At 43.6% G+C, this 12500-nt stretch overlaps 1 protein-coding gene across 3 annotated transcripts in view; it reads left to right on the top strand.

The window, feature by feature from the left end:
• The window catches only part of LOC137439382 (T-box transcription factor TBX18-like), a 26750-nt gene that overhangs the window by 3351 nt on the left and 10899 nt on the right, over positions 1-12500 (top strand). For all 3 annotated transcript variants that reach the window (XM_078768463.1, XM_068135091.2, XM_068135093.2), the window contains exons 3-6: positions 11373-11474; positions 11618-11789; positions 11892-12059; positions 12145-12209. In XM_078768463.1, the coding sequence (XP_078624589.1) occupies positions 11373-11474; positions 11618-11789; positions 11892-12059; positions 12145-12209 (507 nt within the window). The remainder of the gene's footprint in view (positions 1-11372; positions 11475-11617; positions 11790-11891; positions 12060-12144; positions 12210-12500) is intronic.

Here is a 12500-nt window from a genome sequence, read left to right as displayed (position 1 = left end):
GTTCTGTGTATTGGGATCATTTGTACGAGTTTTTGTATTGGGATTATTTGTACGAGTTTGTGTATTGGGATTATTTGTATGAGTTCTGTGTATTGGGATCATTTGTATGAGTTTTTGTATTGGGATTATTTGTACGAGTTTGTGTATTGGGATCATTTGTACGAGTTTGTGTATTGGGATCATTTGTACGAGTTTGTGTATTGGGATTATTTGTACGAGTTTGTGTATTGGGATCATTTGTACGAAATTGTGAATTGGGATCATTTGTATGAGTTTGTGAATTGGGATTATTTGTATGAGTTTGTGTATTGGGATTATTTGCACGAGTTTGTGTATTGGGATTATTTGCACGAGTTTGTGTATTGGGATTATTTGTATGAGTTTGTGAATTGGGATTATTTGTACGAGTTTGTGTCTTGGGATCATTTGTACGAGTTTGTGAATTGGGATTATTTGTATGAGTTTGTGTATTGGGATCATTTGTACAAGTTTGTGAATTGGGATCATTTGTACGAGTTTGTGAATTGGGATTATTTGTATGTTTGTGTATTGGGATTATTTGCACGAGTTTGTGTATTGGGATTAGTTGCACGAGTTTGTGTATTGGGATTATTTGTACAAGTTTGTGAATTGGGATTATTTGTATGAGTTTGTGAATTGGGATTATTTGTACGAGTTTGTGTATTGGGATCATTTGTACGAGTTTGTGAATTGGGATTATTTGTATGAGTTTGTGTATTGGGATCATTTGTACAAGTTTGTGTATTGGGATCATTTGTACGAGTTTGTGAATTGGGATTATTTGTACGAGTTTGTGTATTGGGATTATTTTTACGAGTTTGTGTATTGGGATTATTTGCACGAGTTTGTGTATTGGGATCATTTGTACGAAATTGTGAATTGGGATCATTTGCACGAGTTTGTGTGTTGGGATTATTTGTACGAGTTTGTGTATTGGGATTATTTGCACGAGTTTGTGTATTGGGATTATTTTTACGAGTTTGTGTATTGGGATTATTTGCACGAGTTTGTGTATTGGGATCATTTGTACGAGTTTGTGTATTGGGATCATTTGCACGAGTTTGTGTGTTGGGATTATTTGTACGAGTTTGTGTATTGGGATTATTTGCACGAGTTTGTGTATTGGGATTATTTGTACGAGTTTGTGTTTTGGGATCATTTGCACGAGTTTGTGTGTTGGGATTATTTGTACGAGTTTGTGTATTGGGATTATTTGCACGAGTTTGTGTATTGGGATTATTTGTACGAGTTTGTGTATTGGGATCATTTGCACGAGTTTGTGTATTGGGATTATTTGTACGACTTTGTGTATTGGGATTATTTGTACGAGTTTGTGTATTGGGATTATTTGTACGAGTTTGTGTATTGGGATCATTTGTACAAGTTTGTGTATTGGGATTATTTGTACGAGTTTGTGTATTGGGATTATTTGTATGAGTTTGTGTATTGGGATCATTGTACGAGTTTGTGTATTGGGATCATTTGTACGAGTTTGTGAATTAGGATCATTTGTACGAGTTTGTGTATTGGGATTATTTGCACGAGTTTGTGTATTGGGATTATTTGTACGAGTTTGTGAATTGGGATTATTTGTACGAGTTTGTGTTTTGGGATTATTTGTACGAGTTTGTGTATTGGGATTATTTGTATGAGTTTGTGTATTGGGATTATTTGCACGAGTTTGTGTATTGGGATTATTTGCACGAGTTTGTGTGTTGGGATTATTTGCACGAGTCTGTGTGTTGGGATTATTTGTACGAGTTTGTGTATTGGGATTATTTGCACGAGTTTGTCTATTGGGATTATTTGCACGAGTTTGCGTATTGGGATTATTTGCACGAGTTTGTGTGTTGGGATTATTTGTACGAGTTTGTGTATTGGGATTATTTGTACGAGTTTGTGTCTTGGGATTATTTGCACGAGTTTGTGTATTGGGATTATTTGCACGAGTTTGTCTATTGGGATTATTTGCACGAGTTTGTGTATTGGGAATATTTGCACGAGTTTGTGTATTGGGATTATTTGTACGAGTTTGTGTATTGGGATTATTTGTACGAGTTTGTGTCTTGGGATTATTTGCACGAGTTTGTGTATTGGGATTATTTGCACGAGTTTGTCTATTGGGATTATTTGCACGAGTTTGCGTATTGGGATTATTTGCACGAGTTTGTGTGTTGGGATTATTTGTACGAGTTTGTGTTTTGGGATTATTTGCACGAGTTTGTGTATTGGGATTATTTGCACGAGTTTGTCTATTGGGATTATTTGTACGAGTTTGTGTCTTGGGATTATTTGCACGAGTTTGCGTATTGGGATTATTTGCACGAGTTTGTGTGTTGGGATTATTTGTACGAGTTTGTGTATTGGGATTATTTGTACGAGTTTGTGTCTTGGGATTATTTGCACGAGTTTGTGCATTGGGATTATTTGCACGAGTTTGTCTATTGGGATTATTTGCACGAGTTTGTGTGTTGGGATTATTTGCACGAGTTTGTGTATTGGGATTATTTGCACGAGTTTGTGTGTTGGGATTATTTGCACGAGTTTGTGTGTTGGGATTATTTGCACGAGTTTGTGTGTTGGGATTATTTGCACGAGTTTGTGTGTTGGGATTATTTGCACGAGTTTGTGTGTTGGGATTATTTGCACGAGTTTGTGTATTGGGATTATTTGTACGAGTTTGTGAATTGGGATTATTTGTACGAGTATTGGGATCATTTGTACGAGTTTGTGTATTGGGATTATTTGTACGAGTTTGTGTATTGGGATTATTTGTACGAGTTTGTGTATTGGGATTATTTGTACGAGTTTGTGTATTGGGATTATTTGTACGAGTTTGTGTATTGGGATTATTTGTACGAGTTTGTGTATTGGGATTATTTGCACGAGTTTGTGTATTGGGATTATTTGCACGAGTTTGTGTATTGGGATTATTTGTACGAGTTTGTGTGTTGGGATTATTTGCACGAGTTTGTGTGTTGGGATTATTTGCACGAGTTTGTGTTTTGGGATTATTTGTACGAGTTTGTGTATTGGGATTATTTGCACGAGTTTGTGTATTGGGATTATTTGCACGAGTTTGTGTATTGGGATTATTTGCTCGAGTTTGTGTGTTGGGATTATTTGCACGAGTTTGTGTATTGGGATTATTTGTACGAGTTTGTGTATTGGGATTATTTGTACGAGTTTGTGTATTGGGATTATTTGCACGAGTTTGTGTATTGGGATTATTTGCACGAGTTTGTGTATTGGGATCATTTGTACGAGTTTGTGTATTGGGATCATTTGTACGCGTTTGTGTATTGGGATTATTTGTACGAGTTTGTGTATTGGGATTATTTGTACGAGTTTGTGTATTGGGATTATTTGTACGAGTTTGTGTATTGGGATTATTTGCACGAGTTTGTGTATTGGGATTATTTGCACGAGTTTGTGTATTGGGATTATTTGCACGAGTTTGTGTATTGGGATTATTTGCACGAGTTTGTGTATTGGGATTATTTGCACGAGTTTGTGTATTGGGATTATTTGCTCGAGTTTGTGTATTGGGATTATTTGCACGAGTTTGTGTATTGGGATTATTTGCACGAGTTTGTGTATTGGGATTATTTGCTCGAGTTTGTGTATTGGGATTATTTGCACGAGTTTGTGTATTGGGATTATTTGCTCGAGTTTGTGTATTGGGATTATTTGCACGAGTTTGTGTATTGGGATTATTTGCACGAGTTTGTGTATTGGGATTATTTGCACGAGTTTGTGTATTGGGATTATTTGCACGAGTTTGTGTATTGGGATTATTTGCACGAGTTTGTGTATTGGGATTATTTGCACGAGTTTGTGTATTGGGATTATTTGCACGAGTTTGTGTATTGGGATTATTTGCACGAGTTTGTGTATTGGGATTATTTGCACGAGTTTGTGTATTGGGATTATTTGCACGAGTTTGTGTATTGGGATTATTTGCTCGAGTTTGTGTATTGGGATTATTTGTGTATTTGTTGACACCGTAGTTTATAAACAAATTATTGTTTTCGTATTTGCATTTGAGGTCCTGTTCTCGGCAGACAAGAAGCCAGAAACGCGTTTTGTCTGCACACCTGTGTGTTCGTGTGTACAAAATAGTTATGACACCTGTGGAGTTGGGATTTGTTCATTATTATTATTTTGGCGATAATTTCTGTTCGGTTTTCCACGTTCATATTTAAAATACAGTAATCTGTCATGAACCTCATCAAATCCGTTGTTCCCGATTTTTCTGCTTTTAGTCCAAAAATAATCTAAGGTGGAATAAAAGATGATTATGAAAATCGAAATTAATTATATTTCTGTTGATCATACAGAAACCTCTCGGCATAATGTAAAACAGTGCTGTGTACAGTGAAGGATTTCTCACTCGAAATCATAAAATTACGGGCAAATTATGCCAGTGAGAATTTTAAATGATTCTAAAAATGTTGTAAATTAAATTAGGTTCAATCATCGTGATCATCATAATCGGTTAATTTCACAGTGACGATGAACAGGTATCCAAGGAGGAAATTCTGTTGTAAAAGTGGTACGTTGCGTGAACATCTCGTTTACGTATCCTCTAGCTCGAGGACTGAACTCAAACTCAAGGTCTGAAATCGAGCTGGAGGACTGAAATCGAGCTGGAGGACTGAAATCGAGCTGGAGGACTGAAATCGAGCTGGAGGACTGAAATCGAGCTGGAGGACTGAAATCGAGCTGGAGGACTGAAATCGAGCTGGAGGACTGAAATCGAGCTGGAGGACTGAAATCGAGCTGGAGGGCTGAAATCGAGCTGGAGGACTGAAATCGAGCTGGAGGACTGAAATCGAGCTGGAGGACTGAAATCGAGCTGGAGGACTGAAATCGAGCTGGAGGACTGAAATCGAGCTGGAGGACTGAAATCGAGCTGGAGGACTGAAATCGAGCTGGAGGACTGAAATCGAGCTGGAGGACTGAAATCGAGCTGGAGGACTGAAATCGAGCTGGAGGACTGAAATCGAGCTGGAGGACTGAAATCGAGCTGGAGGACTGAAATCGAGCTGGAGGACTGAAATCGAGCTGGAGGACTGAAATCGAGCTGGAGGACTGAAATCGAGCTGGAGGACTGAAATCGAGCTGGAGGACTGAAATCGAGCTGGAGGACTGAAATCGAGCTGGAGGACTGAAATCGAGCTGGGGGACTGAAATCGAGCTGGGGGACTGAAATCGAGCTGGGGGACTGAAATCGAGCTGGGGGACTGAAATCGAGCTGGGGGACTGAAATCGAGCTGGGGGACTGAAATCGAGCTGGGGGACTGAAATCGAGCTGGGGGACTGAAATCGAGCTGGGGGACTGAAATCGAGCTGGGGGACTGAAATCGAGCTGGGGGACTGAAATCGAGCTGGGGGACTGAAATCGAGCTGGGGGACTGAAATCGAGCTGGGGGACTGAAATCGAGCTGGGGGACTGAAATCGAGCTGGGGGACTGAAATCGAGCTGGGGGTCTGAAATCGAGCTGGGGGACTGAAATCGAGCTGGGGGACTGAAATCGAGCTGGGGGACTGAAATCGAGCTGGGGGACTGAAATCGAGCTGGGGGACTGAAATCGAGCTGGGGGACTGAAATCGAGCTGGGGGACTGAAATCGAGCTGGGGGACTGAAATCGAGCTGGGGGACTGAAATCGAGCTGGGGGACTGAAATCGAGCTGGGGGACTGAAATCGAGCTGGGGGACTGAAATCGAGCTGGGGGGCTGAAATGGAGCTGGGGGGCTGAAATGGAGCTGGGGGGCTGAAATGGAGATGGGGGGCTGAAATGGAGCTGGGGGACTGAAATGGAGCTGGGGGACTGAAATGGAGCTGGGGGACTGAAATGGAGCTGGGGGACTGAAATGGAGTTTGACGACTGAAATGGAGTTTGACGACTGAAATGGAGTTTGACGACTGAAATGGAGTTTGACGACTGAAATGGAGTTTGACGACTGAAATGGAGTTTGACGACTGAAATGGAGTTTGACGACTGAAATGGAGTTTGACGACTGAAATGGAGTTTGACGACTGAAATGGAGTTTGACGACTGAAATGGAGTTTGACGACTGAAATGGAGTTTGACGACTGAAATGGAGTTTGACGACTGAAATGGAGTTTGACGACTGAAATGGAGTTTGACGACTGAAATGGAGTTTGACGACTGAAATGGAGTTTGACGACTGAAATGGAGTTTGACGACTGAAATGGAGTTCGAGCACAAACTTCGAGGACTGAACTTGACACGGGGACGCGTACTCGACCTCCGACACGGGGACGCGTCCTCAACCTCCGACACGGGGACGCGGCCTCAACTTCCGACACGGGGACGCGTTCTCAACCTCCACCACGGGGACGCGTTCTCAACCTCCACCACGGGGACGCGTTCTCAACCTCCACCACGGGGACGAGTTCTCTACCTCCACCACAGGGACGCGTTCTCAACCTCCACCACGGGGATGCGTTCTCAACCTCCACCACGGGGACGCGTTCTCAACCTCCACCACGGGGACGCGTTCTGAACCTCCACCACGGGGACGCGTTCTCAACCTCCACCACGGGGACGCGTTCTCCACCTCCACCACGGGGACGCGTTCTCAACCTCCACCACGGGGACGCGTTCTCAACCTCCACCACGGGGACGCGTTCTCAACCTCCACCACGGGGACGCGTTCTCAACCTCCACCACGGGGACGCGTTCTCAACCTCCACCACGGGGACGCGTTCTCAACCTCCACCACGGGGACGCGTTCTCAACCTCCACCACGGGGACGCGTTCTCAACCTCCACCACGGGGACGCGTTCTCAACCTCCACCACGGGGACGCGTTCTCAACCTCCACCACGGGGACGCGTTGTCAACCTCCACCACGGGGACGCGTTCTCACCCTCCACCACGGGGACGCGTTCTCAACCTCCACCACGGGGACGCGTTCTCAACCTCCACCACGGGGACGCGTTCTCTACCTCCACCACGGGGACGCGTTCTCTACCTCCACCGACACGGGACGCGTTCTCAACCTCCACCACGGGGCCGCGTTCGCTACCTCCACCACGGGGACGCGTTCGCTACCTCCACCACGGGGACGCGTTCGCTACCTCCACCACGGGGACGCGTTCGCTACCTCCACCACGGGGACGCGTTCGCTACCTCCACCACGGGGACGCGTTCGCTACCTCCACCACGGGGACGCGTTCTCTACCTCAACCACGGGGACGAGTTCTCTACCTCCACCACGGGGACGAGTTCTCTACCTCCACCACGGGGACGCGTTCGCTACCTCCACCACGGGGACGCGTTCGCTACCTCCACCACGGGGACGCGTTCGCTACCTCCACCACGGGGACGCGTTCGCTACCTCCACCACGGGGACGCGTTCGCTACCTCCACCACGGGGACGCGTTCGCTACCTCCACCACGGGGACGCGTTCGCTACCTCCACCATGGGGACGCGTTCGCTACCTCCACCACGGGGACGCGTTCGCTACCTCCACCACGGGGACGCGTTCGCTACCCCCACCACGGAGACACAATCTCCAGCTTTGAGCGCGAGCTCTTTTAGCTAAATCATCGGCAGAGAGCCGTACACGGGTTACCTGTAGCTTCATTTCACTCATTAGTTTGTCAGATTTATTTATCTTTGAAAATCTCGTTTGTTTTCTTTTCACCTGAATTCTTGGATCGTTACCAAAACATCCCCGTAAAGTGTCATTTTAACTGCGATTCTGGTTCATCTCGTTTTGTTTGTGAATCAATTTTGTTGTCGGATATTGCTTGTGTTAGATGTTCCTTGTCTGCCGTAGGAACACTTGGCAATGTCCATGAGATCTGACGTCATACTTGTTGAATCCTTTGCGTGCATGTGTTGTTACGTCATGCCATGAAGGTTGCGAGGGATGAACCGGTAAATGCGACTTTTGTCGTTCCTCCGTGTTGACGGTGACGATGTGAAGTCTCGCCGCGACTGATGGCTTTTAAAACTATTGCACCGCAGGTGGTTGCGGGGAGGGGGCGGGGCATGTGTGGTGTGTGTGTGTGTGCGTGTGTGTGTGTGTGGGGGGGGGGGGGGGGCAGGGAGGGGCAAGAGGGAGTGAAGGTGAATGGGAGTGAGTAGTTTTCAATCCTGTAGTCGTAAAACGACACATCGCATAAAGCAATGCGCACAATGTTATATACTGTATTCTGTATATAAGAATTTTTGCTCTTATAATTTGTTTTTTCCGTGCGTTTGTATTAAGCTCGACCAGCAGTTATTTTACAATAATTTATTGTATTTTATTTACTTGTACTGGTTGGCTACATCATTTTCTGGGGGTTTGGCTTTGCCACTGATGCAATGCCCCCTGTAATTACGAGCTGCCTGGTGCTCATTTTGCCAACCTCAGAAGGATGACGGGCTGAGTCGACCTGCCTGATGTTAATTCAACGGCACAACATGGGGGTCAACTCAAGACCCGAGGATGTTGAGCCAACACCAGGCTTTTACTCTCATTAGTCTCATTCCTTTTCTTTTTTAAAATATATATTTGATGTGATCACCACTTGTTTGAATTGCAAACGTCTTTTTTATCATCCTATTGGTGTGTGTGTGTGTGTGTGTGTGTGTGTGTGTGTGTGTGTGTGTGTGTGTGTGTGTGTGTGTGTGTGTGTGTGTGTGTGTGTGTGTGTGTGTGTGTGTGTGTGTTTATCGATGCATTTCAACCTGCGTTACTTCCTATATTGACTCAGAATTGAAAAAGCTGATGACGTACATCGTCCTGAAGCAAAATATAATCAGACCGTACAGACAGGTAGGTATATACAATGACAGAAATGGACCATGTCCATGTGTTAAGGTAATAATTAGGGGCCCATACTCTTTACCGAGTTCCGGTACTTATTGCGACGAGTCGACAAATGTTTCAAGGCTATAACCAATCCTGGGCGAGTCGCCACTCCGAGATACTCAACCGAAGGTGGCAGGAAATCCAAGTTGTTCAGCGTGCCGGCGATAACTCCCCCACTCTTCACAAAACACTACGTCGGATCTTCATTGTCTGCCAACGACCAATGCTGGCTGGCACGTCCTTCGGTTTAACGTGTGTATGTATATATATATATATATGTACACACACACACACACACACACACACACACACACACACACACACGTGTATATATTGACATTAACCCTTTTATTGCAATCTTTAACTTCTGATGTGTCCACAATGCTTCCCTGTCATTTTTCTTTTTATCCCTTTAAAAACCGATGAATATGTTCCCACAACTTTCACTTTCACATGTACAAAGCACCTTATGTATTTTTCCATACATTGTAACTTGTCAAAATGAGCTCAAGGTTTCACATCCAAGGTCTAAGCAATAAAATGTACTGCGTTCATCAAATCCAATCCCGCACGTTGTTGTTGTTGTTGTTGTTGTTGTTGTTGTTGTTGTTGTTGTTGTTGTTGTTGTTGTTGTTGTCGTCGTCGTCATGGAAGGCCTCGAGGTTCAAGTGCCGTGTATGCAGGATTCCAGAATCTCATACTGAATATGTAAATGTTTATTCTATAATTGGAAATGTATATACTGTATTTTTTTAATGCTTACACTGTTCTTAAAATGTCACCTACTGTGTATCGGAATGTTGCACTGTACATGAAATTTAAAGACGTGCAAATACATGATTATACCGTAAATATCGTATTTGCAAAGGTACCTTCTGTGTATGCAATTTAATATACTGTATATCCAAAATTAAACAACATGTACAATTGAAACACTGTATTTGAAAATGGCACATACCGTACTGTACACAAATATTTTATAAACTATGCAAATGTAAAGAGTATATGCAAATGACACGTACCACATGTGCAAATTTAACCTGCTGTCCTGTGTGTGCAATTTTATAGAGCACACGCAAATGCAAATACTGTACATGTAAATTTTCATGTGCAATTTTATAGACCACACGCAAATGCAAATACTGTACATGTAAATTTTCATGTCTAATTTTATAGACCACACGCAAATGCAAATACTGTACATGTAAATTTTCATGTCTAATTTTATAGACCACACGCAAATGCAAATACTGTACATGTAAATTTTCATGTGCAATTTTATAGACCACACGCAAATGCAAATACTGTACATGTAAATTTTCATGTGTAATTTTATAGACCACACGCAAATGCAAATACTGTACATGTAAATTTTCATGTGCAATTTTATAGACCACACGCAAATGCAAATACTGTACATGTAAATTTTCATGTGCAATTTTATAGAGCACACGCAAATGCAAACACTGTACATGTAAATTTTCATGTGCAATTTTATAGAGCACACGCAAATGCAAACACTGTACATGTAAATTTTCATGTGCAATTTTATAGAGCACACGCAAATGCAAATACTGTACATGTAAATTTTCATGTGCAATTTTATAGAGCACACGCAAATGCAAACACTGTACATGTAAATTTTCATGTGCAATTTTATAGAGCACACGCAAATGCAAACACTGTACATGTAAATTTTCATGTGCAATTTTATAGACCACACGCAAATGCAAACACTGTACATGTAAATTTTCATGTGCAATTTTATAGACCACACGCAAATGCAAATACTGTACATGTAAATTTTCATGTGCAATTTTATAGACCACACGCAAATGCAAACACTGTACATGTAAATTTTCATGTCTAATTTTATAGACCACACGCAAATGCAAATACTGTACATGTAAATTTTCATGTCTAATTTTATAGACCACACACAAATGCAAATACTGTACATGTAAATTTTCATGTGCAATTTTATAGACCACACGCAAATGCAAATACTGTACATGTAAATTTTCATGTGTAATTTTATAGACCACACGCAAATACTGTACATGTAAATTTTCATGTGCAATTTTATAGACCACACGCAAATGCAAATACTGTACATGTAAATTTTCATGTGCAATTTTATAGAGCACACGCAAATGCAAACACTGTACATGTAAATTTTCATGTGCAATTTTATAGAGCACACGCAAATGCAAACACTGTACATGTAAATTTTCATGTGCAATTTTATAGAGCACACGCAAATGCAAATACTGTACATGTAAATTTTCATGTGCAATTTTATAGAGCACACGCAAATGCAAACACTGTACATGTAAATTTTCATGTGCAATTTTATAGAGCACACGCAAATGCAAATACTGTACATGTAAATTTTCATGTGCAATTTTATAGAGCACACGCAAATGCAAACACTGTACATGTAAATTTTCATGTGCAATTTTATAGAGCACACGCAAATGCAAACACTGTACATGTAAATTTTCATGTCCAGGAGGATGTTCCCAGCAATCCGGGTGAAATTGAGCGGCCTCGATCCACGCCAGCAGTACTACCTTGCCCTGGACGTAGCGCCGGTGGATAGCAAACGTTACAGGTGAGTCGTGCGTGGATACACCTGAAATGCCGACAAACGCAAGCTTTTCCAAATGTGCCTTGATTGAATGCAGTAATACTTTGGGAATCGCCCGACGGCTTTCATATGTTGATAAAGCAGCTTACACACCTGCTTGATTGCAGGTACGTGTACCACAGCTCGAAGTGGATGGTAGCCGGAGAAGCGGACGCACCACCACCACCACGGTTGTACGTACACCCAGACTCACCTGCCTCCGGGGAGACGTGGACTCGCCAAGTGGTCAGTTTTGATCGACTCAAGCTCACAAACAACGAGCTGGACGAGCAGGGACACGTAAGCGCCGTGGCTCTTCATGGGGAGGTAGGCGGCCATCTTGTTTAGGGGTTCGTGTGCGTCTTGCAATCGCATCTTCTCTCCATCTGTGTGACACTGCAGATAATCCTGCACTCGATGCACCGCTACGCACCGCGGGTCCACGTGCTCCATCGCGACGTGGGCGCCAGGTTGAGCACCACGAGGGAAGCACCGCGTGGCGATGGGGTCGACACTTTCACCTTCCCAGAAACCGTGTTCACGACGGTCACGGCATACCAAAACCAGCAGGTTGGTGCTCTGCACTCATTTACCATTCGTTACCAATTTGAACATGGCAGGCGGGACCTTGACCTGCGGCCACCCTTCCCCACAGATAACCCGCCTCAAGATTGACAGGAACCCTTTTGCGAAGGGATTTCGGGAGTCGGGACGAAACCGGTGAGTGGGGTTGATCGCGGAAAGCCCCCCCCGGGGGGGGGGGGCGGTTTGGAATGCTTCGCGACCCGGTCGAGTTTCTGTCTTCCTGACGACTCTCGATCCACCTTGTTAAACGGACAATAACACCAATCAGAATTTCCTGTAAATTTGAACAACCCGGAACGAGAAAATGGCGGTGGTCGCCCCCCTGCTGCGAGCGGCCTGCATAATGAGGCGGCATTCCGACACCACGTTGTTTCCATTACTGCAACACCCTCTCACCTTCTCTTTTTCTCCGTCTTTCTCCCTCTT

Source organism: Myxine glutinosa, chromosome 14 (assembly GCF_964187855.1).
Source record: "Myxine glutinosa chromosome 14, kmMyxGlut1.1, whole genome shotgun sequence".
NCBI classification, from domain to species: Eukaryota; Metazoa; Chordata; class Myxini; order Myxiniformes; family Myxinidae; genus Myxine; species Myxine glutinosa.
This window is presented reverse-complemented; position numbering and strand designations above follow the sequence as displayed.